The sequence below is a fragment of the Choloepus didactylus genome, chromosome 18, assembly GCF_015220235.1.
Source record: "Choloepus didactylus isolate mChoDid1 chromosome 18, mChoDid1.pri, whole genome shotgun sequence".
NCBI classification, from domain to species: Eukaryota; Metazoa; Chordata; class Mammalia; order Pilosa; family Megalonychidae; genus Choloepus; species Choloepus didactylus.
The window spans coordinates 22,386,900-22,412,156 of NC_051324.1; the positions used below are offsets into that span (position 1 = coordinate 22,386,900).

The 25,257-nt window shown below is 48.7% G+C and overlaps 2 protein-coding genes and 2 pseudogenes across 3 annotated transcripts; 1 reads left to right on the plus strand and 3 right to left on the minus strand.

The window, feature by feature from the left end:
- Positions 1-241: 241 nt before the first annotated feature.
- LOC119513598 lies at positions 242-6,139 on the minus strand (annotated as a pseudogene).
- A 137-nt stretch (positions 6,140-6,276) lies between these two features.
- On the plus strand, positions 6,277-16,889 carry TMEM199 (transmembrane protein 199). The gene is given in 6 exon segments (XM_037808218.1): positions 6,277-6,515; positions 7,995-8,084; positions 8,577-8,619; positions 8,827-8,841; positions 8,844-8,935; positions 15,462-16,889. Coding segments are annotated over 6 exon segments (570 nt in total). The 5' UTR covers positions 6,277-6,281; the 3' UTR covers positions 15,558-16,889.
- Positions 16,890-19,220: 2,331 nt separating this feature from the next.
- LOC119514693 lies at positions 19,221-20,179 on the minus strand (annotated as a pseudogene).
- Positions 20,180-21,338: 1,159 nt separating this feature from the next.
- VTN (vitronectin) lies at positions 21,339-24,230 on the minus strand. 2 transcript variants are annotated; one of them, XM_037808216.1, is made up of 8 exons: positions 24,068-24,229; positions 23,837-23,956; positions 23,469-23,750; positions 23,250-23,389; positions 22,850-23,006; positions 22,572-22,724; positions 21,769-22,107; positions 21,339-21,534 (listed from the first exon to the last, which is right to left on the minus strand). In XM_037808216.1, exons 1-8 carry the CDS (start codon positions 24,129-24,131, stop codon positions 21,422-21,424), a joined length of 1,368 nt encoding a protein of 455 aa, XP_037664144.1. In that variant the 5' UTR covers positions 24,132-24,229; the 3' UTR covers positions 21,339-21,421. The 2 variants fall into 2 exon arrangements, with proteins under 2 accessions (XP_037664144.1, XP_037664145.1); XM_037808217.1 differs by lacking the exon at positions 22,572-22,724 and having other exon boundaries at positions 24,068-24,230.
- Between the last annotated feature and the right edge of the window lie 1,027 nt (positions 24,231-25,257).

Sequence of the window (25,257 nt, forward strand, 5' to 3'; positions counted from 1 at the left end):
ACTCATCCAGATGATGGTACCCAACTGTCTGGTCAAGCAAGCACTGGCCTAACCATTGCTGTGAGGATGTTTGTGGTTGGTTAATAAACCAACAGGCTGGCTTATTAAATCATCAGTCAATTGGCTGCAGTTGCAGCTGATGATTCAATGAAGGGCATGTCTTCCACAATGAGAGAATGCAATTGGCTGGATTTAATCCAATCAATCAGTTAAAGACTTTAAAGCAAGACAGACAGAGGACCTTCACTTCTTTGGCTGCCCAGTGAAGCATTTCCTGAGGAGTTTGTCGAAGTTGCCAGTTCATTTCCTGAGGAGTTCATCGAGTATCTTCATTAGAGTTGCCAGTTTGCTGCCTGCCCTATGGAATTAGGACTGATGCATACCCATAGTCCAGGTTCTCCAAGCGGATACAGTAGCGCCACTACGGGGAGAGGGGGAGAGTTCATGTTTGAGAAAGAACTAGACCATGGGCTAGCCTGCTCACAATTCTAGGGAGAGCAAGGGCAACAAAGGCTGTACTGCGCAGCCTCCCCCCTGCCAGGAGGTCCACTCCCCCACCTCCCACCTGTCCCCCCGGGCACACTGCCGAGCTCCCCTCCTCCACCCTGAGAGACACACTCACCCAGTAGACGTGGGAATTCTGGGCTTCCTGGGGGGACAGGGGAGAAACACAAAGAATTTAAGTTCCAGAGGATAGGATCAAGTCCGTTCCAATCAACATCTCTCCAGTGGAGAAGGATTATTCCAGAAGATTTCCAGAGACAAAGCAAAGCGGTAAACATCTGCGGGATGATGATGACTGATCTCTTGCCCACAAGCCCACAGGAGAGCAGCCTCCTCTGGGTTCAGCCCTGCTCCCTCTCCTCTTCCTCTTGTCAAAATCGCCAACAGAGCCAGATGCCAACCAAAATCAGCTACCGAGCTCTTACCTTTCTCACCACCCTCCCCAACAAGGTAACCTCCTGCCACTGGTGGCCCAAGCTGCTGCCCTCCTCCTCTGTGCTCTTACCTCCCTTATTGCAGTACACTCCCCTACTGCTGTACACTGGTCTCCCCCACTACAGGAGCTCCTGGAAGGCAGGAATAGTGTTTCACTTATGTTTGTATCCCCAGGGTCTAGCTTACAGCCAGGCAAGAAACAGCTCAATAAATGTTCAATGAATGTATACACTGATTTAAACAAGTTTGTGTATTTTTCATAAACATGGGTCCCTGTGGGCCAAAAGGGAAGAGTCAGCCTAGAGAAGTCATTTCTGGGTCCCGTGAGAGGGACCAGTACCTGTGGGGATCCCCCTTCCAGGACTTGTATCAGCCATTGCCAAAAATTTCCTCAGCCCTCACCCAACACATGCAGCACCTGGGAGCAGAACCACAGGGACATCGCACAGAATCTGGGGTCTATCCCTGAGGGAAGGGACCCAGGCAGGGCACATACCCGCATGCCCATGTAGAAGGGGATGACAGTTACACGGATATTCTCGGTTGTTTCCCGGTGAACGTCGGAGAGTTCCAGCCAGGGGTGATTCTTCTCCTGCCAGGCCCGTAGTGTCTCCCAAGCCACAAAAGGGGGTGCTTGGGGCAAGAGACCCTGGTCAGTCCAAGCCAGAGTCCAGGGCATTGCAACCAGGCTCTGCCTGTGGGGTACTTTCCAACTGCCCCTCCTAGAAAACCCTTCCTACCATGGCCCAGGGGAACAGGATGCCCCAAAATGAAGCAAACAGGTTAAAAAAAGACACAGAGCTGCCGACCAAGAATAAGCCCTGAAGAGGTAGTCTGATATCACGGGAAGAGAACTAGACTGGGACTTAGGGGTCCTGGCTTTTAGATCCAGCTCCACCACTAACTAGCAACTTTAAGCCACTTACCATCTCTGAGCCTTCACTGCCAGGAAGAGAGGGCAGCCCTCTACCTGACAAGTCTAATGTGAGGGCTGAATAAGGTGGTGGAAATAGAGCTTTGGAATTATTTCTATGATGATGTTTTTTGAGGAACAGGCCCTTCTGTTCCAGCTTCTCTTCCTAAGACATTACCTTTGGTCTGGTCATATAGAAGAAATCTTTCAAAGAGCTCGTGCTGGATGGGAACCTGATCAGTGGAGTTGTAGGGGAGGATGTCTTCATGGCTGACATAGTCCAGGCCTGGCACAGGGAAGCAAAGACAACAGTGAAACTCACACAGGAGAGGAGGAAAGGTGCTGAGAAGAAACAGACAATTCCTGGTCTTGCCCCCAGGTGGGACAACCCCGGCATCACCCCTCTCAGCATCAATAACTCCTCCCAGCGATGAAGGACCTAAGAAAGGCATCAGTACCTTCCCCCTGACACACACCAGACCCCTCATCAATAGGCACCATTCAGATGCTAACCGCTCACCTGGGATGGCATAGAGGGCCCGACTGTCAACGTGGTTGGCCAGGAAGGTCACAGCTTCTGTCTGAGATCTCTGAGACTAAGGCAAGAAGGGAGTCAGTGGTGTTCTCGGCCATTGTCCAGTCCCAGGGGCTTGGGGCCTAGTGCTGATCCAGCTCTACTACCCCTCTCCCTTCCTTCCTCCCCATCAGGGCTCAGGCCTTTCCCAAGGAGAGAAACCCAGGCCCAGCCATCCTTACTTACTATATGTGGACAGTCTTGAGCATCGATCAGCACCTGATATTAAGTGTGAGTTTTGCCTTTCACCTCCTTAGAGCCATGGCCAGCAGGGTTCTCTGCTCTGTGGAGTGGGAGAAGCCAAAGATCACCCCAAGAGAAACCGGAGCAGTGGCTGCCCAGCTCCTTACCACGGCCTTGCCTAAGCAGGAGGATGCCTGATCTTTAGCTGCTCCCCAATCAGGGGCAAACAATGGAGCATGGAGGACCCATGGTACAGTCACCATTTGTCTTGCTCTCTGGATGTCTCTTGGAAGAAGAGGGGTATGTTGAGAAAATCAAATTGCTTCCTCTGTCCCCTGAGCCCAGAGGACCCTATTCTTCTCACATCCTAGGGCTTTTCTGTGATCAATTAATGGAGTCAGGCATTTAAAATATATATATATATATATATATATATATATATACACACACACACACACACACATACATATATATATGTAATGTATTCCAGGAATGATATGAAATTAAGGGAAAGATTCTAACTGAACATCAAGAAGACCGGCCCCCCAAATGCTCTCTAGTGTGCTTATAATACTGACAATTCAGAGGAGATGGGAGACATCCTGGAGAGGCCTAGAGGGACCCTCTGGCTTAAGACTATCCCTGGCACTCAGCATCTTGGTCTCCATGGGTATTAGTGCCAGAGAAGTACTTTGGGACTATTCGCAAGGTCCAAGATGATGCTGTCTTCACCCCTGGGACCCCAATTGCGTAGGTCTGCCAACTCTTCAGGCCATAAGTCAAGTCTCCTCTCCTCCTGATGGTACCGTAAGGCACAATGACATAGAAACCTACTTTTCTGGAGCTGTAGAAGCCACATCCCGGTCACAGAGTCTCGCCTGCCAGGGAAACAAGACGACGCCTCAGTAGCCAAAAACACTATGAAGGAAAAGCTGGGAGGAAGGGGAAGCCTTGGTGAGTCTGCTGTCCAGCAAATCCACCCAGGTGGGGCCAGGACCACAAAAACACAGGTGGAGGCAATGCCAGCTCCAGCTCTTGCCACTCTCCCCTTTGAACTCTGTGACCCACCCAGACCATACTCACTCTCTGCCTGGAACACTCTTTCTTACCCCCTTGTCACCTGGCCAATTTCTGCTCATCCTTTAGATCACAGCTTAGACATCACTTCCTCTAGGAACCCTTCCCTGATCTGCTTTCTTCCACTTAGCACAGTGTATGACCACTGACCATTTGCATATCTTTATTGCTCCCTAGACTGTAAACTCCATGAAGGCAGGAACCATGTCTACCTTACTCTCTGATTTAACCCCAGTGTACAATGCCTGGTCCACTGTCAGCATACCAAGAAAAAAAATGCTGAATAAATAAAAAGTCCTCCTTACTTACAAGGGTCTTCCATCTATCTCAGCAGACCGGGCCCAAAGCTGACACAGAGAAAGAGCCTCACATTCAGCTTCCAACACTGCAATTAGTTCAACTTTGACAAAGCATCAAAGTTTGCTTTTCTGAAAGCTGGTTTCCTACCCTCTACTATGTGAGAGGACTCTTCGGTAACTTGGCTCTGTCCTCACTACAGTCCAAACCATCTTTGGACACACTAACTTAGAAAGAGAACTCACTGACACACCCAGAGCATTCAAATCCAGAAAAACAGAAGCCTTGTCCTGAAAATTTTGTGGTTTTGGTCTGGCACTAAACACCAACGCAGAAAAAATAACATTCAGGCCCGTGACCAAATCCAACTCCTTTCAGAAGGAAAGAATACGTTGAAAATGACAGGGGAAACAGCCCAGCACTCACCTGACCAGTCTCATATTTTCCATTGTGTTTTGGCACCTCAAATACACCAACCGTCTCCAAAACTTTGCCCTCTGCTCAGTTTCTGATCAGGAGGGAAAAGAACAAGCAACTGAAAAGTTGAGAAGGCAATGGTATTTATATACTAGAAAAAGCTGCTAGGTTACTGCAGGGCCAGGGCATCGAGAGCAGAGAAGGTTCAGGACAGTGGGACCCACTGAAGCAGGTAAGGGTCCTACCAAACCACCACACCCCAGAGCTTCTCTTCTGCCTTCCCTCCTTTGAGATCCAGCAACGGGCCCCTCCTTGGTGAAGACTTCCCCAATATCCCAGTATTAGAACTGCTCCCAGGTCACTTTCTTCCATCTTTACTCTCAGCAGTCCTCCCATCACACCCTCTTACCTTGCTTAAATGTGCCCGTTACCCCCATTTCTCCCCTGATCCACCCTGCTGACCTCCCTCAGAATTTTAACTGTTCCTCCCACTTTGCATTTCAGTTATTTGTGTCCATGTCTTATCTCCAACAGAGACTGTAAGCTCCCTGGGAGCAATATCTCTGTCTGATTAGCATGCGCTCCCCTTCAGAGACTAGTGTCTAGATCTAGATCTAATGCCACATCCATCTCCTCTTCTTAATTGTAGTCATCACTCTGCCCTTGAAGAACTTAATCATCTCTAGATTTCCTACTCTACTGCCTGCACAGCACTTACTATAGTCTGCTAAACTTTTTGTTCAGATTTTGTTCAGATTTTGTAACAGTTTTCACAGGAATCTTAAATTACAAATAGGTATCATCCTTCTCCAATATCTGTTTCAAATCTCAGCCAATAAAAGGTCAGCTCTCTCACTCACCTCTCTGGACAGATCTCCTCCTTCTAGGATCACTTAAGCCTTCCTATTTAGGAGATGTGAACTTGATGATTCCTCCCACTTGATTCACCCTTCCCAATATGATCAACCTGCCCCATCCCGAGACACTGCTCACACCCTCTCCATGACCTCAACCCTCCTCCCCCAAGTCACAAAGAGAGAACCAGTCACACTGAAACCTGGGATCCACACAGGGCCCAGCTCTAAGAGTCCGGTTTCCCACCTACTAGCATCTTTCAGAGTCCTTGACCCATTCCGGGGCTTGGGGGTTCAAGTCAAAGCCTTAGGGCTGAATTAAAAGGCTGCTCACTAACAGCGGTGCTCAGGGAACCCCCAGCCAGGGAGGTAGGATTCACTCTAAGAGAGTTATTAGTTCCTCCTCAGAACCATACCCCACACAGTCTCTCCAGCTACTGCACAACCCAGGGCTCCCGGCCGCGCTCCCTCTGCTCCTGGCACACGTCCCATTGGCGCAGATCGGCGCCCTGCCTGGGACCCTCTCCCGGGTCGAACACCAATCACCCTCGGCGGGCCCGGGTCGGGGCAAGCTTCCTGGCCTCCCCACTGGCCCGGAACACAGCTCCCCGGGCTCCGGAGCCCGGTCCCTCAGCCCCCTTGCTCTGTCCCTCACCGGGATAAGAAGTGCCTCCGCGTCGTCGTGGTCGCCGCTAAGGGGAAGAACCCGGCTCCACCCGCCGCACAAAGCAGTCTCGGCTCCCGGGCCCTGGTCAGAGACCGGGACCACCAGCGGCTGCCCACGGCCAGGGCTCGCCGGGCTTCAAAGCCTGCCATGTCCCGCCGGAGGACCCACCGGGGTGCTGACACAAAACCCGACACCCGGCCGGGCGGCGTTCCGCCCCCGCCCCACACTGCCCCGCGCCGCGTCCCCGCCCCCTTGGCCCTCTGCCCTGCCTCGCCCGGTCCCGCGAGCTTTGTGCTCCTTCCGGCTACCTGCGGGCGGAAGTCCCGGCTCGGGGTCACCTGATCTTAGAGTCGACTAAACATGGTGTCTTCCCTGCTGGCTGGCGAGCGGGTGGTGCGCGCTCTGAGCCCCGGCGGGGAGCTGGAGCGGGAGCAGCTGCCCCAGAAGCTGCGGGCCGAGCTTGAGGCCGCGCTTGGAAAGAAAGACATGGGCTGTGAAAGCCGCAGTGGGTCCGGATACCTGGTTCCCTTCCGTCTGATCCGGGATCTCCATCAGCACCTGAGAGAAAGGGGTGAGCCCCAACACCCTGTCCAGGTTTGCCTCTTTATTTCCAGAATCTGTTCCTTCCTGAGGTCGTTTTCCATCACCCTCCTCCCCAGGAAGAATTATCTAGCCAACCTAAGAGTTACCTCATAAAGCCTAAGGCCACTTATTCTTCAAAATCCCGCTGAGAATTTGTCTATGACAAAATCGACTTGTGCAGTTTCTGCTCTTTTAAGATTCTCTTCACGTCCATGCACGCCTAAGCACACCTGAGCCATGAGGAAGTCCAAGTTCTAACCCAAAACCATCTCACTGGTTCATTCAGTTTCTTCCTTTTGAGCCACATTAGGAACCAACTTAGTATAGTGAGTTTGTCTTGTATGGGAATCTAGATTTGTTTTTATCTTAAAAGCAAGAGTGGTCAGTTATTCCTTATACTCTGTTACTGTTTTGTTGTCATTTGTTTGGTCTTTTTGTTTTGTTTGTTGGGATTTTTTGTTTGTTTTTAGATAGGATGAAGAAAGCTGTATAGAAAGATCTATATGAGGAGTAGCATCTGAGATCTTGTTCTAGCTCTGCCACTCACATCCCGTGGAATAGTCATTACCCCTCACTGGACCTCAGTACCCTTATCTGTCAAGGGAGGGAATAGGACAAACTGGCACCTAAGGCCTGTGGCCATAATTTACATAGCCTAGCTAGAAGTGCTAAGACAAGAGTCCTCAACTAATGGACTGCAAAGGACCTTAGAAAGAGATACCTAGGCCAGTGTCCTCTGAATATTCAGGATTGCTTTGCCCTAAACCTATCTAGAGCAGATCTGTGTGGCCACAGAACTGACCTAACCCCAAGGCAAATGTAAACACCTTATGCATTAGTTGTGATGTTGGCAGGATAACTGAGAGCTGACAAAATCAGCTCTGCGGCATCAGGAGAAGCTTATGAGGTATCGTTCTTGATTCTTCCCAAGTAAAAATGATCCCAGAGAATGATTGATTTAGGAGTGATCATCTTTTATTTTGATAGGAAGAATAGAAGGGCTAGACCCTTCCCTGATCTTAACCCCTCAATCTCAGCTCTATGAATCACTGTGTTATTGGAAACCTTTTATTCCCAGACTCCACATTATACCTTCATGAGCTCCTCAAAGGCAGTGAAATTTATCTCCCAGAGGTTGTGAAGCCTCCCTGGGTATGTAAAAGATATATTTGAGAGTGGGGATATTAGCTGAGTTGGGCTTATTTATGATACTTTAAATTTATGAATCAACTTTTGAACTCAAAAGTTTGCCTATTAAATCCTTGGGCGCTTGGGAGGGGGTGGGGTGTGGGAATCAGATATTATCCTCCTTAGTTGACAGATTGGAAAACTGAGATCCAGAGAAACCAGTTTCCAAAGCAGTGGAGGCAGAGCTGGTACAAGGGTCTTTCCTGGCACTCTTGCCAATACTGTTCTTTGGAGCTAAAGATTGTGGCATACTTTCTAGCAAACTGGGAATATAATTCTTCTCATTTGATTTTTCTGCCTCAGAATCCAGAGTTAGTTGCCCGGCTGGAGAAGATTAAGATACAGCTGGCAAATGAGGAATATAAACGGATCACCCATAATGTCACCTGCCAGGTAAGAGCCTACCCTTCAGTACCATGGACCCTGAAAGCAGGGACCTACACTGAGAAGAGGTACTGGGAAAAAAACAATGTGGAAACTTGGTTTGTGTGCTGTTCAGGGACCATAGAAGTTCTGTTGCATGTATACATCAAATATAATCTCCAACTCATTCAGTGGAACTCTAGAGTCAGGTGGTGACTGATTTTTAAAGATTATAGTGATAAGGATGTCCTTGGAACCCTTCTGATAGGGCTCCCTACTGTTCTCTGGCATGCTCCTGGAGCAGGAGATGAGTAGATGGGTACTGGGAGCCTATGTCCTTTCCTGAAATGCTTGTCTGTGGTCCAGAAGAGCCAAACTGGTCCTAGATAAAAGAATCCATGGAGAAGGCAGACATAATGTATTGGGGAAAAGAGAAGGCAGAGCCCAGCATTACAAATGGGTACCCTAGGTTGCTTCTGCGCTGCTTCCATTCTAAAGTCATCTGCTTTTTCTTTTTCCCAGGATTCAAGGCATGGTAGGACTCTCAGTGATCTGGGCAAGCAAGGTGAAGTACCAGGAAATCAGGCTGCAAAAGCTTCTCCCTGGCATAGGCCATGGCATTCCTCCCCACCCCAGTGCTCCAAGTTGAAGCCTGAGCTATTCAGGCTTGCTGTTTGAAGGAAACCCTGTTGATGGGGGAGGTGGCCATGAGATGAGAGGGGCTCCTGGAGGATGCTGACCTAAAGGTTTCTTCTCTGGCCCTCTCCTAAAGTGAGGTCAGTGAAGGCTTCATCACCATCTTCAACTTCATCGTCACGGTGGCAGCTGCCTTCATCTGCACTTACCTTGGAAGCCAGTATATCTTCACAGAAATGGCTTCGGTGAGTAGGCACTGGGCAAGGCAGAGTGCCCTGGTGGGAAAGGAAAGGTGTATGTGAAAGTGCCTTTCACAGGTTAGGTATTGAAGGAATATTTATGCAGTTAACAATGTCGGAAATAAAGTGGTACCTGTAAGGGAATAAATGCTCTCTCGGTTCTGGAGAAAAGAATTTATTTACGATCTTGCAAGATGGGGCGTCCAGCCAAACACGCAGAAGGCTGGCGCGCCCGAGGAAGAGAATGGCGATGTTTAAATCTCCTACTCCTAATTCGCAAGTCCCTCCCGTTTTCCCATTGACTGGGTACTACAGAGGTTACAGCCTATCCGAGAACACTAACTAATTCATCTTTTGAGATTTTAATTTGTACAGCCAATCCCAGAGAGCCAACTAGCTCATTATTGAGATTTTGAACTGATTAGCCAATCCCCCCCCCAAATTTTTATTTTTTTGCTGTGAGTTCCCGCCTCTGATACTACCTCATGTCTCTTTACATCAGGCAGATTCTCTCTTCTCTTTGTCTGGGGCTTGTTTAAACTGGTTTTGCCTCCATTTCCCTTATTCCATGCTGTCTCTATGTGAAAACGAAACTTATTCCTTTCTTACAGATTCCCTCCTCTTTCTTTTTAAACACTTTTAGTTTTCACATTTTAGATTCTCAAATTTGCTAAGGGCTTTTTCACATTTTTTATCATAGGGATCTTTTTTTATTTTTGATTCTAGTGGTTTTGATGGGTTTTTGAACTAGCCTTTGAGCACACGGGATTATGTAGCACCCATCTTTTATAAACATTTTGGCTGGAATGATAAGGAAAATTAAAATAGATGTTGCAATTCCTTTCCATTTCTCGAACCAATTTTCCAACCATTCTATGAGTGGGTTGTTAATGCTAGAATTCTTTTCTAGTTTTTGAAATAAGGCTGTTAAGCCTTGTAGGGCTTTGGTGATAGTTCCATTAGGTGCAGTATTATTGGGGATGAATGTGCGACAATTTCCCTCAACTATAGCACAGATGCCTCCTTTTTCAGCTAGCATTATGTCTAGGGCCATTCTGTTCTCCCATGCCATTCGGCTAGTGGCATCTAACTGTTCTGCTATTTTTTTAATGACATTCTTGGTATAGTTGATAAATTTTAGCTGATGATTGACATTTTTATTGATGGTGACCCACCAGAATAAGGATGATTTAAATTTTGCAGCTAATTGATTTTTAGCTTTAAACTCATTAGGAACTTTCTGGGGAACCCCTATACTATCTACAAACATTTTTTTATTGAAGGAACTAGGTACACTTTGTACATTTTTCTTTTCTCCTTTGCCTTGGGTTGGTACTTTATTACTTTCAAATGCCAGGGTAAATGAGATAGCCAATTGAACCAGAGCACAGGTTCCTCCCCACCTTTCAGGTAGTGTTGGCCAGAGGATGCCCTTCCCACAGTACCACCAGAGGTCTGCTCGGGGTATAGTTAGGCTGGAGAAGTTGCCAGTACTATCCTTGCTCACATTTCACACCTGTGTACACAAAGCCATGGTACCAAGATTCTGGAGCCCTTCTTTCCATCTGGAGAGACAGGCAGAGTGGTTTCCGGGACCAAGGTGAGACGCTGGTATGGCTTTGACACTTCCCTCCTGGACTGGAGGGAAAAGGGAGGACAACGTACTACAGCTTTCACCAGGAGTAGCATTTTGAAAGAGGAGTGTTATACATTTAAACTTTCTTTCATGCTTTTTCATCCCCAAGGGGAAGGGCATAATCTGAACAGTGGGTTGTTTGGTTGTACAAGCAAACAGTTACTTCTGTTTAGACTCTGGATGGTATGTTTGCCTCATTCTACCCAAGCATTTGTATTTCCATAACCTGTCTCTATTTCTGTGGTTTGCTTTAAGTCTTTGGCCTTAAGTATTCTAATGACCTTGGGGTCAATTTGTACTGGAGAGTTAAATTCCAGCCAAGTTTCCCTTAATGGTTTTTCCTCCAACCTGGGTTAAGACCCATCCCTCATACTGTGTGGTCCACCAAGCAGTGTTCCAAGAATAACAGGGGTTAGGTGTTTCATAAGTTATACTCTCAAATGTTTGCTCCCCAACAATCTTGCTTTCTATTTGAACAGTCTGCTTACATAAATGCTTATATTTCTTCCTCAGTTGTTGCTGATGTTTTAGATTTTTACAGCTCATTACTTGACAGACATTAAATTGTACAGTTTGAGACTTTAAGCCTTTGACTACACTTATAACCAGCTTAGCAGAACCTGTTACTCCTTGAATATAGAACATTATGATCAGTATAAGCAATTTCGTCATTAAGCTATACACAGAGCACAATGCAAACATAGGGTTTAATCCAGCCCTTCCTCCCTCCTAGTATGTTCTTTCAACTGTTGCCTATTTAAGGTGATCCTTAGGGGATCTGAGGTAGGAGTCACTTTTCAGGATTCAGGTTGAGTTGCTGGATACTTATCGTCTGGTTCAGGCACCGGTCCCTTCACTCGTGTGTAATGAGTCCAGCCTCTTTCTGCCGTTCGGACTGCCGTCTTAGTTGTCAGCAAGACTTGATAGGGTCCTTCCCAGATCGGTTGAAGTTTGGATTCTTTCCATGACTGGATCAGAACCCAGCTGCCAGGCTGATGTCAATGGGCAGCAAATTCAAGAGGCAGGGTCTGAGCCAGCAGTCCACGGTGCCTGAGAGATGATAAAGTAGAAGACAAGGCCAGTATATAATTCTTAAGAAAAAGATCCTTTGTGTCTAGGGAGGGGAGCTCTCCAGTCCTCCTGGGGAAAGGCAAACCAAAAACCAAAGGCCTACACCTTGTAATTGCCTAAGTACTAAATTACACATGGCTTGCACCCCTCTAATGACTCTCCTAGTGTAAAACTGCTAATACCTGCTTTAGGTACAGACACTCCTGAAGTCATGTGCATGAAGAGCAGCAAGAACTTACCAACATTTCAGGCTAGAACAATTAGACTAAAGGACAACAATAATTTACAATAACCTAAGATTAATGAACATAAAAAGGCTTACCACTCTTCAATGCTAACTTAAAATTCAGTTTTTAGTACACCTAGTTTAGTGATGCTTGAATATACGTGATTCACATATATGCATACCCTGAACATACACACAAGTTTTGCTGTTAGATGAGTAAAAACCCACTCTTCAGGGAGAGGAGGACAAGCCTTGGTGTGTAGTATTTGACAATATATGTGGTGTCTTTATTCCTATTAGACTTAATGTTAAGATAGCAACCTGGCATTACCAAATGGAGACCTGGGAAGAGATATGAACCATTCACTGTTCTAAGTTTGTTTAATTCAGCTTTAGTGAACCTTAAACCCTTTTATAGGAACATTTACTTGCACTTTGAGTATGGACCTTTTGCTTTTGCCCAAAATATATCAGAAAAATTATTCTGCTTTTTACAAGAATACACAGTCTCATATATCTGGAATACAGACACATATAACTTATATACACACTCATAACCATACGAAACAGACATACATTCCCATTTACAAGCATGTATAGCCAATACACTACTGTTACACATACATAGAAAACTTTTACACAGTTTTTCTCACTTTTTTTTTCATTTTTCACACTATTGTGAAACTGCACACAATTGCCCAGCTTTAGAGTACACACAAACTAGTATACGCTATAAAGACACAAAGAAATAGCTTCAGTTTACTATAGATGAGTACACAGGAAATTTTTGCCAAGCTTTAAATTACACACTGACAAACTTTCACAGTTTGAAAGACTCCTACGTAATTATATTACATGCTTTTATTACATACAAATACAACTATCCCACATTCCTGTGTAAACATACAACTTAAACTCTCATTAGATTCATGAAGTTTTAACTCTCAGAATGCATTCAAATACAGTCCTAAAAAATGTGCATATAACTTCCTGTATACCCTGATACACACATTAAGGGACTTTAAATGTAGCTTCCACATGCCTTAGACTTAATTACACAGCACACTAAAATATGTAAATGTATTTATTAATACCTGTTTAGCCCCACATAAGTATATGAATAGAGAATCACACAAACCCCATGCTACAAATTTTTTTCCTCTATTTTTTTTTTTTTTTTTTTTTTTAAACTGCTCCAATTACTTCTCTATCTCACTTTTGTCTGTTTCCTCCCTGGCTTGTTGACTCTCTGAATATTTCCTCTAATGGCTTATTTAGCCATTCATCGATTTTTGGATCTTCTCTGAATATTAGGCTAAAATTTCTTTATATAACTGACCTTTTAAAGTCTGAGTTATTAACAGAATGACATTGTATTCTTGGGGCTTGAGGGAGTGGGAGTCCAACCCTTTTTAGAGGCTTTTGTGGCAGCCCTTTCTTTTCAAAGTCTGGGGTGATGTTGGGGAGATTACCTTTTTGGCCCCACCCTTCTTAAACATCGGGGTGCCACCCAGACTCTGCCTCTTCGGGGTAAAGGCTCTACCTTCTCTGAACAGTGGGGTGGCAGCCAGGCTTTTCGCATTCCCCTGGGAATGTGCTCCACCCTCTGGGTTCTGAGGCGGCAAAACTTTTCTAGAGCATTGAGGCGGAAGGCCCACCCTCAACCCCCAGGGCAAACTCACCCTTTTCATGCATGTGGGCCACTCCACTCTCCCAGCCTGAGACCACTTGACTTCAGACCTCAACTTTCATCGTTCTTTGGGGATATGGGTACAGCCAATTTTATTTTAGGTGGATGCAGTCTCTCTCTTTTTCTCATAGCCGCCCTCTTTCCCATTTCCCTTTCTTCTCCCAAGAAAGGGATATTTACATAAACCAGAGTTTAAGAATCAAGTTAATTGTTATTCAGCTAGCCTTGCTAGGCTTTTTATTAATGATTCTTACCTTTCTTTCTTTAAGAGCCTTTAGAAACAGAAACTTTTAGAAATCTCTCCATTTTTTTTTTTTCTTAACTTTTGGTGGGTTGTAATTACTGGAGCAGTCAGCATTAACTGGCTCTCCAATTGCCTGGGGGCATAGACTGCTTCCACTAAAACCCCAGGCTTTAATGGTTCCCGCCCCAGTGGGGGAGGGGAAACCATAAGGTGGGGGAATGCTTATGCCAGGTTTTAGTTTCTTTTTTCCCTGCAGCCACCACATGGTACAGTTCAATTCTGCCTTGGAAAAAGGTTTATTTTTATTAACATGACACACGAGGTCAGCACAAAGCCAACTCTTATCTGCCTTATATTTTGGCCAGAATATATTTGGCAGCAAAATGCCTTTTTTTTTTTTTTTTTTTTTTTTTTTGTCTAAACATAACAATAATATTTGATCATTTTCTTTTACCCTTTTCCTTGGTCCAATTACTTTTAGCCCAATGTTTTAACATGTTTCCCAATGGATTATTTAGAGGAATGTTCCCCGGGGACCCTAAAGGTACCCCCTTCCCTTTATTCCCAGCCGGCTGATTGCCTCTATTCCCCATTCTGAGTCTTGCCTGAGCATCTTTCCCTTAGGATCAGCTCTAAGCTCATCAGAATGTCCCCATTCTGAGTCTTGTTTGGGCATTTTTCCCTCAGGATCAGCCCCAGACTCTCAGAATGCTTTAACCACCAAGGTAATATAATATTTCTTTCCTTACCTTGGTCCGTGCACGGAGTTGCCTGGTTAACCAGAGGCAGGCCTTTTCTTTTCCCCCTTTTCTCATTCACAACCGGCAGATCCAAGCATCTGGTCTCGGGCCCTTTAGCTGCCGGAGATGGGCCCCCAATGGCGGAGTCCGAGACCGCTCAATCAGCGGGGCGCGCCTTCCCTTTGTCCACCTCGGGGGTCCCCCTCCGAAGCTTTGGATCCCGGACGAGCCCCCAAGTTGTCGGAAATAAAGTGGTACCTGTAAGGGAATAAATGCTCTCTCGGTTCTGGAGGAGAAAAGAATTTATTTACGATCTTGCAAGATGGGGCGTCCAGCCAAACACGCAGAAGGCTGGCGCGCCCGAGGAAGAGAATGGCAATGTTTAAATCTCCTACTCCTAATTCGCAAGTCCCTCCCCTGTTTTCCCATTGACTGGGTACTACAGAGGTTACAGCCTATCCGAGAACACTAACTAATTCATCTTTTGAGATTTTAATTTGTACAGCCAATCCCAGAGAACCAACTAGCTCATTATTGAGATTTTGAACTGATTAGCCAATCCCCCCCCAAATTTTTATTTTTTTGCTGTGAGTTCCCGCCTCTGATACTACCTCATGTCTCTTTACATCAGGCAGATTCTCTCTTCTCTTTGTCTGGGGCTTGTTTAAACTGGTTTTGCCTCCATTTCCCTTATTCCATGCTGTCTCTATGTGAAAACGAAACTTATTGCTTTCTTACAACAAGAAGGGGAACATTTGCACTTTTCAGCAGTTAGGGCAATGAATAATAACCCCAAGAGAAGCTAGATCCTCTCTTCTTTACCCCTCAATTTACTGGCTAGATTGGGTTCTCTTGTTGGCATTGTTGGGGCTGCAGAGCAGAGTGCTCACCTGCATCCCCTAACCCCAATCTTCCCCCCCTACAGCGGGTGCTGACTGCATTAATTGTCGCCTCTGTTGTGGGTCTGGCTGAGCTGTATGTCATGGTGCGAGCAATGGAAGGCGAGTTGGGAGAGCTGTAACTGGTGTTTTCATCATCAAAGTCTGGAGAAGATTTGGGGGCCCTCCTTCCCACCTGCCAATCACTGACTCTCAGTCAACCCATCAGGATCGTTGTACTCAGCTCCTGTTAGTCAGAGAACCAGGCCAAGCTACCTGCTGTTCCAGAAGGAACAGAGGAGGAAACTCAGGCAACACATCTTTCAACTGGAGAACTGGTCTGTTGGTACCGTCTCCTGAATCCAGTGCCCCATCTACCTCCTCCAGTCCATTCCAGGCACTGTTGGGGCTGAGGTTTTTCCATCAGGAATAAATGGAATCCAGGCCTTTCCAGAAATAGACCATACTGTCTTCAACTTGTCCAAGCACATAAATCAAATGTCATTGTTTGTCCACATGTCTTTGAGGTGGACCTGTAATTTAGGTCAGAAGCCCCCAAGAAGACAGAAAGAATCCCCTTTCTCCAGTTTGTACTGGAAGAGGAACTAATCAGATAACATCAAACAAGAGAAAGGGGTTGGTACAGGATGGTGGAACTGGAAACAAGGAATCTGCCTGTTTGGAATTTTAGTTTCAATCTTCATCCTCCTCTTCCTTCTCCTAGCCCTTTTTTGAGTTTCTATATACTTCTGCCTGTCTCTATCACTCACCAACCCTTCTTCAACTTCTTAGTTCCCTATCACCCTTTGCTCTGCCTCCAAAAAAGAAAAACAATCCAGAGGCAAAACACTATGTCTGCTTTTAATTGCAAAATTCCTTGTATTTGTGTTTGGGGGTAGTGTGACTGCTGTGGATTGTCTCAGCCAATAAAGGGGGACATTCTTTGTAGACAGGGACTATTTTCACATTTAATGATGTATGTAACTATATATGAATATGAGTATACATACACATAACTGTACATTTTGTTATATATTAGCCTAATGCAGGATATTTCATGTGGGTTCTTAAACAAGTTTCAGTTGAGTGCAAAAAATAATATGTAAATGTTCACAGTTAGGACTCTTTGTTTTACCTGATTGTCTTTGGTCTTCACAAGAATCCTGGAGGTTGGAAAAGGAAGTGATACTAGGCCCCTTTTCCAGAAGACAAAGCTGGGACTGGGAGAAAGCAAATGAGCAGCTTGTGGTCTTTCATCTGGTAAATGGAGCCCAGAACTCCTAGGTTGCCCTGAATTCTCTGTGTAATGTTAGACTCCTAAGAACTTAAGTTAGTGGTGTCATGATACAATTGTGTAAAGCACTTAATAGGATATCAGTATTGGTTATTTACCTAATAAATATTTATTGTATCCTGTTGTTCCAGTTTACTAATGCTGCTGCTATGCAAAAATCAGAAATGGATTGGCTTTTATAAAGGAGATTTATTTGGTTACAAAGTTACAGTCTTAAGGCTGTAAAGTGTCCAGGGTAAGGCATCAGCAACAGGTACCTTCACTGAAGAATGGCCACTGGTGTCCAGAAAACCTCCGTTATCTGGGAAGGCATGTGGCTAGCGTCCACTTGCTCCCAGGTTGCATTTCAAAATGGCGTTCTCCAAAATGTTGCTCCTGGGGCGTTTTGTCCTCTCTTAGCTGAAGCTCCTCTTCAGAGTGTCACTCTCAGTTGCTCTGTGTCTGGGCCTGTGTGACTCTTTTTTAAAGTACTCCAGTGATCCAATAAAGACCCACCCTGAATGGGTGGGGCAACACCTCCTTAGAAATAATCCAATGAAAGGTCTTGCCCACAGTTGACTTGAGTCACATCTCCCCGGTAACACTGAACCAATGGGTTCCAACCTAGTCAACACTAATACGTCTGCCTCCATAAGATTGCGTCAAAGATAATGGCATTTTGGGGGCCATAATACATCCAAACCGGCACACCTGTGAATTCTTAATTCACATCCTACGACAAATAACACAAAATCACAAAGATTTCCATGGTTCTGAGAATTGTTTGGTCCTTTCCTGATGGCAGACTTTGTCTTTCTGTTTGTTCACTGTATGAGTTCCGTGGACTTTTTTTCTCTCCCCCAGAGCACTCTTCTGTTCTTACAAATTATACATTCATTGTCTCAATACATGTTATTGCTACAGTGTTTACCAGTTTCTTCTTGATATCTAGCAAGTCTAAGCCTCTGAGGACAATATTCTACATAAAAGGCCGGGAGGCTTTGGACCTTTCTTTTCTACCATAGTCCACTTTGTTGAGAAATCTTAAGGTTTCTGTAGTTTAAAGAAATGTAAGCTGTGAGAAGAAAATGCAGGTGGCATTTTTCAGTGTTTCTAGTAACCTGAACAATTTAAGATTGAGTTGTAGACCTACACTGAAGCTTTGTGAAGATATATGACTCTGCTTACCTGTGCCCATGCTTTGTGGGGCAGGATGTCCACATATCCTTAAGCATCCACATTCCCCCAGGTACCTTGATTTAGGTGGGGAGATTTCCTAATCGTTAGACAGCAAACCACCTCAAACAGCTTCTGACTCTGGGCACCTTCACACAATGATCATCTCTTTCCTCCTTCATCGCACTCCCACCCCCTTTCATTAGGATGGGGTCTCTCTTGATCCCAACCCTCTACTCCCTCATACTTTTGTGAGCAGGACTTGTGGCTGTAGCTCTGCACTGCCTGTAAGCCAACAGGCAGATATGACATTGAGCATTTATTGAGAGCTTCTTTATGTGCCAGGCACTGTGCTAGCTTCTGGGCAAAAAGAGAAAAAAAAAGACCTTGTTCCTACCTAGTGGGGAGGAAATGGCCCACTATACAAGGTGGTTTATGTCTGCAAGGGCAGTTAGAAATAGGAATCAGATGGCCTGTCCTCCAGCTTTCATCAGAGAGAAGGGAGGTGTTCTAGTTTGCTAATGCTGCTGGAATGCAAAACACCAGAGATGGATTGGCTTTTATAAAAGGGGGTTTATTTGGTTACACAGTTACAGTCTGAAGGCCATAAAGTGTCCAAGGTAACACATCAGCAATCAGGTTCCTTCACTGGAGGATAGCCAATGGTGTCTGGAAAACCTCTGTTAGCTGGGAAGGCACGTGGCTGGCATCTGCTCCGGAGTTCTGGTTTCAAAATGACTTTCTCCCAGGACGTTCCTCTCTAGGCTTCAGCTTCTCTCCAAAATGTTACTCTCGGTTGCTCTTGGGTCGTTTGTCCTCTCTTAGCTTCTCTGGAGCCAAAGTCTTCTTTCAAAGGCTGTCTCCAAAATGTCTCTGTAAGCTGAAGCTCCTCTCTCAGATCCAGTGTGTTCAAGAGAGCTGTAGTTCCTCTTCAAAATGTCACTCACAGCTGCACTGAGTTCCTTCTGCTTGTCAACTCATTTATATGGCTCCACTGATCAAGGCCCACCCTGAATGGGTGGGGCCACGCCCCCATGGAAATATCTCATCAGTTATCACCTACAGTTGGGTGGGGCACATTTCCATGCAAACAACCTAATCCAAACTTTCCGACTTAATCCCCACTAATATGTCTGCCCCACAAGATTGCATCAAAGAATATGGCTTTTTCTGGGGGACGTAATACATTCAAACCAGCACGTACACCATGGATGATTGTATGGTATGTGAACATATCTCAATAAAACTGAATTTTAAAAAAAGGAGAGCAGGGGATCCACTTCTGATGTGTTCATTCCAAGGAGGGAAGGGGGTCTACACAAGCCAGAGAAAGCATCTTGCAAATTCCAGAACTAGATTAGGAGTGGCTCTGGTTGGAAATGATGGCTGATGCACAGATGAGATCAGACAGGCTGCCCAGTGAGGTGTGGGGAGTAGCTGGCTTCAAAGAAGGCTGGGTCCCAAAAGCCCCAGCTCATCCTGCTGGGGCTGCAGCTTTAGCCTCTACCCAGAACTGCCCTGGACCCAGGCCGGGAGCTGGGCAGGAGCAGTGCCAACCCCCTCAGAGTGTGCTGAGGTGTGCTGTTAGAGGGCAGAGGCTGGCCCAGTTTTCGGGGATCCCAGGGCTGCTGGAGTGTGTCATGAAAAGAACAGGAGCTCTGGGGAGGCTCAAGCCTGGGGCTTACACATCCTGGCTTCCTTTTCTTGATTCTCTTGGCTCAGCGGTTCTGGAACCACACCAGATAGGGAAGAAGAGGGGGTTTATTCTAGCTCCAGCACTCCTCCCTCCAGGGACAGAGAGAGCAGAACCTCAAGTCTGGAAACCCAGAGAGAAGGGGCTGTGGGTCAAGCCCAGAGCTGGCTGTGTGGGGCACTCCCGTCCTGAGAAGGAGTCTCAACAGCTCACCTGTATCTTGGCCTCAGGGAGATGGGTCACCCGGGCCAGGTGCTCATGGGTGCTGATGTCAGGGTAGGGCTGTGCTGCAAACATCCGCTCCAGCTCCAGCAGCTGCCCCTGCTGAAGGTGGTCCACTTCCTCAGGTGAGGACTCAGCCTGGGGGCATGACCTGGGGGCTGGGGTGGGAGTCAAGCCAGGGTCCTTCCCAAGAGCCTTCTGCCTCCACCAAGCCTCAAAGCCATCAACAGATTCCGAAGCCCCTACTCCCCACCCCTCTTCGACCTTCCCTCATCACATCATTCCCCTCATCCTCCCCCTGCCCACTCTTTCCCCATTGGAGCACCTGCTGGGGCTGCATCCATGGGGCTGGCCTTGGAGCTAGCAGAGGGCGAGGAGCTGAAGGGCCATGTCAGGGCCATGCCCACAGCAGGCCCCTCCATTTGGGGTTTTATCCAGCTCAGCATGGCTGGCCCTGCCTCCAGGAGGGGAGCAGTTTAGATTTCAGTTTAAAGAGGGCAGACGCGGAGATGGGGCTTATGGGGGAGTGTGTGGGACAAAAGCTTTGTGGCCAGCTTTTCTGATCCCAGATTCCTTCCTCAAACCTTAAACTCTGGCACCGTGTGTCCAAATCCTGTACTTCATGAAAATCCTCCCAGGGCTGCTTCTAGGAAGCCTAAGAGATGCATCTGGTGCTGCAGGCCCTCTGGAGCCCTTGGTGCTCTGACCCCAGCTGCCTTCAGGGAAGTTGGAGCCCTTTCCCATGACAGAGGACTGGGCGAGTGAGGCTGGACAGGACCTGGAGGGTTTTGGTGGAGAGGGGGGCAGCAGATGTGCTGGACCACCAGGCCCTCAGCAGGGCTGGAACAGATGTCACCACCAGATCGCCCTCGAGTCTGCTTTAGCACCTTGCCTGCATCTAATCTTTCCTTCCTGCCCTTTCGAGAACCCTGAGGAGGCTCCACAGGTACATCTGAGGTGTTTTAAGAAAGGTGTTTGTTTTGCAGTGTTCTCTTCCATGGGAGTCCCCTGGGCCACTTTTCTAAGACGGGGGTGCATTTGAATTTCAGTTTCTGCCCTGGCGTCTCTCTCCTAACCTCACTGCCTCCCACCCCAGACCCAAGATAGACCTCAAAGAAAGGTGCACCCTAGGGGTGGGTTTGGGGGAACACAGTGACCAGTTCCCTGAGGCCTGGCCATCTGAGCTAAGCAGGATTTCAGGCTAAGGGTGGGCAGAAAGGCTGAGTCAGAACCCACCACCTCCTACCCCTCCTCTGTCCTCCAAGACCTTAGTCAACTCCAAGGGGTAAAGCAAGCCCAGGACTGAGAGGGGCAGCTTGGTAACCCCCGCCATCATCAGAAGGGTTCAAGCTCCAGCTTAGCTGCTGGTGAGTGTTGGGGATGCTTAGCATGGGAGGAAGGCTGGCTCACATGAGGTCCTCCCTGGCCCACAGCTTTTCTGGTTCATGGGTGGGGTACAGTGAATCCCTTCCCAGTCCCCTACCCAACCCATCCTGATGCCCAGCTTCCCCTGCTTTCCCCTCCTGCTTGTCTACCCCAGTCAGGACAATAGTCTTGAACTCAGGGCCAAGGAACCTTTATTGGGGTGGGGAAGGAAGTTGGAGGGGGAGCTATGGAGGGTCCAGCTGTGTGGGCTCCAGCTCCTACTTGCCGCCAGCAGCTGGGCAGCCAAGCCAGTACTGGGCAATGGGGCGTGGGTAGGGGGGGTCCACAGTGTCCACTCGCCGCGTGCGGAGGTTGACCCGGTAGTACTTGTCTGGAAGAGAGGATGGGGAGGGTGAGTGAGACCCAGCCCGGTCCTGCCACTCCTGCCCTGAGAAAGCAAGCCCAGGTCTCTCCTGGAGGGGGAAGTAAACATCCAAGATGCACCCGAGGACCCCTGGCCTGGCTTTCTGGGGCCATTGCTCAGGAACTGTGTTCAGTCTGTGGAGACCAGGACAGCGGGGAAGACCCAGGCTAGACCATCTGCAGGGGTGGCAAGGGATCCCACCTCCCGAGAAGAAGTAGACGCTCTGGATGGGTTCACAGGAGGCCGGCACAAGCCAGTCCACCCCGAGGTGGTCATAGTTGTCGTCTCCCAGTCCGCTCTCCTCACTGGAGAACCAGGACAGCCAGAATGAGCGGGATGGTCGGCGGGGGGTCTGGCTGCGGCCACGGCCACGGCGGGAATGGTAGCGCTTGCGGCTGCGACTCCTAGACTTGAGCTTCTGGGCCCGGGAGGAGCGGGTGGGCAAGCCCGAGATGTACATGTGGCCAGCCATGGCTGCATCCACCTGCTTGGGCACCCCGGGCCAGCCCTTGCTGATGAGTTGGGGCCGTCTGGTACCACCTGTGGCAAGGAAGGGGCTAGTGAGGGGCCCTGCCCCCTCCAGTAGGACCTTTAAAGGTCACCTGGTGTCCAAGGCTGAACTGTGCCTTGCACAAGGACACATAGTAAGATGGTGGCAGAGCCCAGCTCAGGGCTTCTGACTCCCCGTTCAATGCTCTTTCCTCTGTCCTCTCTCAGCCTTACCCCGTGTGTCTCCTCCCCACCCCCTGAGACCTCCCTAGTCCTCTCTCCACAGCCCCCTCCCTCTGCTGGCTGTGCCCTGCTAGGCAAAGTCCAAGGTGTAGGGGCCAGGCTGAGCCAAGCCACCCCCAAAGGTCAACAGAAGCAAAGTCTGGGCTGAGCAAACAGCTCTCGATCGACAGTTCCACAATCAGAGCCCCCTCAGGCCAGCCAGCCCTCCCTCCACCCATCCAGGGGTCCACAGTCCTTGGGAGGGGGAAGCACGACTGCTCCCCACTCTGTACCAGAAGATCTGCCCCAGAAGAGAAGCTCAAAGATGTTCTCCCAGCTGTCCCGCTGCAGCACCACAAAGTGCTCAAACACGGCCGACGGGGAACTGTCTCCACACTCCTTCTGACTGGGCTGCTCGTGGAACTCGTACTCCCAGTACTGCTCCCCTGGGGCGCAGGGCAGCCAGCATCAGCAGGGGTGGGCATGAGCCAGGCCCGTCCCCCGGGAAGTATGGAGGGAAACCAAGGCAGCTCCCCTCCCTGGACATTCTCCAACCCACCCCCCTGAGTACCCTTGAAGAAGTAGACCCGCTCCTGGCCACGGAAGCTGTGGGCAGGAAGGGCGAAGGCCGCATCCACATCGTCTGGGATGCCCTTGAAGCCTTCGGAGATGTTGCGAGGGTAGCCGGGGTCCAGGACACCATCGTCGAAGCGCCAGTACTGACTACCCTAAATGACAGGGAAGGGGGAGAGGGGTGAGGAGGCGGCGGCTGGGCAGAACCCCCCACCTGGGGGCAGCTGTCCCCAACTCCAGGCTTGTTGCCCAGAACCTGGAACCTTGACTGCCCTGTCCTCACGGACCCCCAGCCAGGCGCCCATGGAGCCCCAGATCCCACCCCGGTCCTGGGCACAGCAGCTCTCCACCCCTCCCTAGAAGCCCTCCACCCTCACCCACAGCCCCTGTACTGGCACCTGGAAGAGGTAGGTCTTCCCCTGACAGTTGATGCGGGTGAAGGCAGCATCTATGGGGCCTTCAATGCCCCAGACGTCTTGAATGAGCTTGGGGTACCCAGGCCTCACTGCCTTTTCATCCAGCTCATAGCAGTACTTCCCTGGGGCGGGGGAGGCTGTGTGAGGGAGGGGATGCTCCTGGGACAGACCCCCACCCCCGAGACCCATCCCCAGAGTCACCTCGGAAGGCAAAGAGAGAACCATTCTTGAGGTCAGTGAAGGCGTCAAAGGGCTCCCCACTGCACAGCTCCTCCTCGGCTGGGGTCTCGAAGATCTCTTGATTAGAGGTGATAGGTTCTAGGGTTTCCCCCCCAGTCTGTACATGCTCCCCCTGCTCAGTATTCCCCTCAAGCTGGTCAGGGCTCACGGGCTGCTCAGGGACACTGGCGTTTTTGGGCTGCTCGTGGTCGTCATAGGTCCCGTACTCGTCCTCAGGCAAGGTGAACACATCTCCACGCGTCACTGCAGGTGGAGTGGGGGGGTGGGGGGTACTGAGCCTCCAGCTGCAGAGGGGACCCCGGGCCCACCTGCCACGGATCTAAACACACCTTTAGGCTTGCACTCAGCTGTGTAGTCGGGGCAGCAGCTCTGGTAGTAAGAGCAGAGCTCGTCGCACTGACACTTCCTCTCTGAGTTGAAGCCCTCAGTGCAGCGGCCCTTGCAGGACTCTGTGGGGAGGAGGGTGCCAATTGGCATGACCAGGCCTGGACCACCCAGCCCACCCCACATTGTCCCAGGTGGCCACCAACACCACTGCCTCCCCCACCCCACCCCTGCACCTTGATCAGCCAGAACTAGTGGGGCCAGCAGGACCAGCAGCAGAAGGGGCCTGGGGGGTGCCATGGCAGGCCCTCTAGCTGAGGTCCTGGTGAGCTGGGCTCTGAGCTCCGTGAGGTCTCAGCTCTGATGCCCGAGGAAGGGAAGGAGAGGAGGACACTGGGAGGGAAGGAGGGGCAGTGGGAGGGGACTAGAGAAGCGGAGCTGCCCTCTCTGCTGCTGTTTGCTCAACCTCCAGCCCAGCCCCCAGGACCCAGACCCCAGAGGCTGCTGCTGCAAAGGGTCACATTCCAAGAACCCTGGCCCTGGAACAGCTGGGAAATGAGATCCTTGCCAAATTCAAGGTCATTTCAGGAGGGGGAATAGCACAGTGGATCTGGAGGGCAAAAAGTGGGCCCACGCTGCCTGTTACTGGCTATGTGACCTGAGGCAAACTGCTTTACCTCTCTAAGTCTTAGTTTTCTTTCCGGTAAAATGGGACTAATAACACTTGCCTCTTGGTGTGTTGGGAGATGACATGAGCTACAGCAGGCAAAATGCCTAGTGTTTGGAGTAGCCCCAAATTCATTCTCCATAAATGGTTATTGATCCATGATTTGTTTGATCAGACGCAACCCTGCCTGGGTGATTCACACAAATGGCTGCTTTGTGTATTTAGGGCAGTGCAAGGGGGGTGGGAGGTCAAACGGTAAACACTCTGGGGAATTTTGTTTGTTTTATCATAAAAGAACAGTGTTTCATTTCTGAGTTCTTTTCTTGGATACATTGATTTCCCCAAGCTGATTTTCACAACACAGGAAACTGGTGGAATATTAACCCTTTGAACAGGATTTTATTCCCGAGACTTCCAGTAATTCCCTGATCCTGGGCAGGCCACTCCCTCCCTCCCTGGCTCAGTCTCCCCATCTGTAAAGAAGGGGGCTAGGCTAGTTCAGCACACTTTCAGACACTCATGAGAAGTACAGTCCCTCTGCCCAGAAAATGCCCTCTGGAACACAACACATGATTTTGTGCACAATTTCAGGGGGTGGCAGACCTCCTAAAGCCCTCCCTAGGGCTTCCAACTGACTTTTTCTGTTCTGTAATCAGAGAGAAGTGTGATTTGGGGCAATCTCTTCTCTATGGGCCTCAGTCGCCTCAGCTGGAAAATGGGAACTCCGAACTCTACCCTTTAGGGATGTGAGTGTTAATT

What these genes read in the sequence shown, in the direction of transcription:
- VTN (XM_037808216.1), bottom strand. Translation starts at nt 24,131, where the DNA reads ATGGCACCCCCCAGGCCCCTTCTGCTGCTGGTCCTGCTGGCCCCACTA. An exon ending in AGCTGAGTGCAAGCCTAAAG is followed by an intron (nt 23,751 to 23,836) that starts GTGTGTTTAGAT and finishes CTCCACCTGCAG; the next exon opens with TGACGCGTGGAGATGTGTTC. An exon ending in GCGGGTCTACTTCTTCAAGG is followed by an intron (nt 22,725 to 22,849) that starts GTACTCAGGGGG and finishes CCTGCGCCCCAG; the next exon opens with GGGAGCAGTACTGGGAGTAC.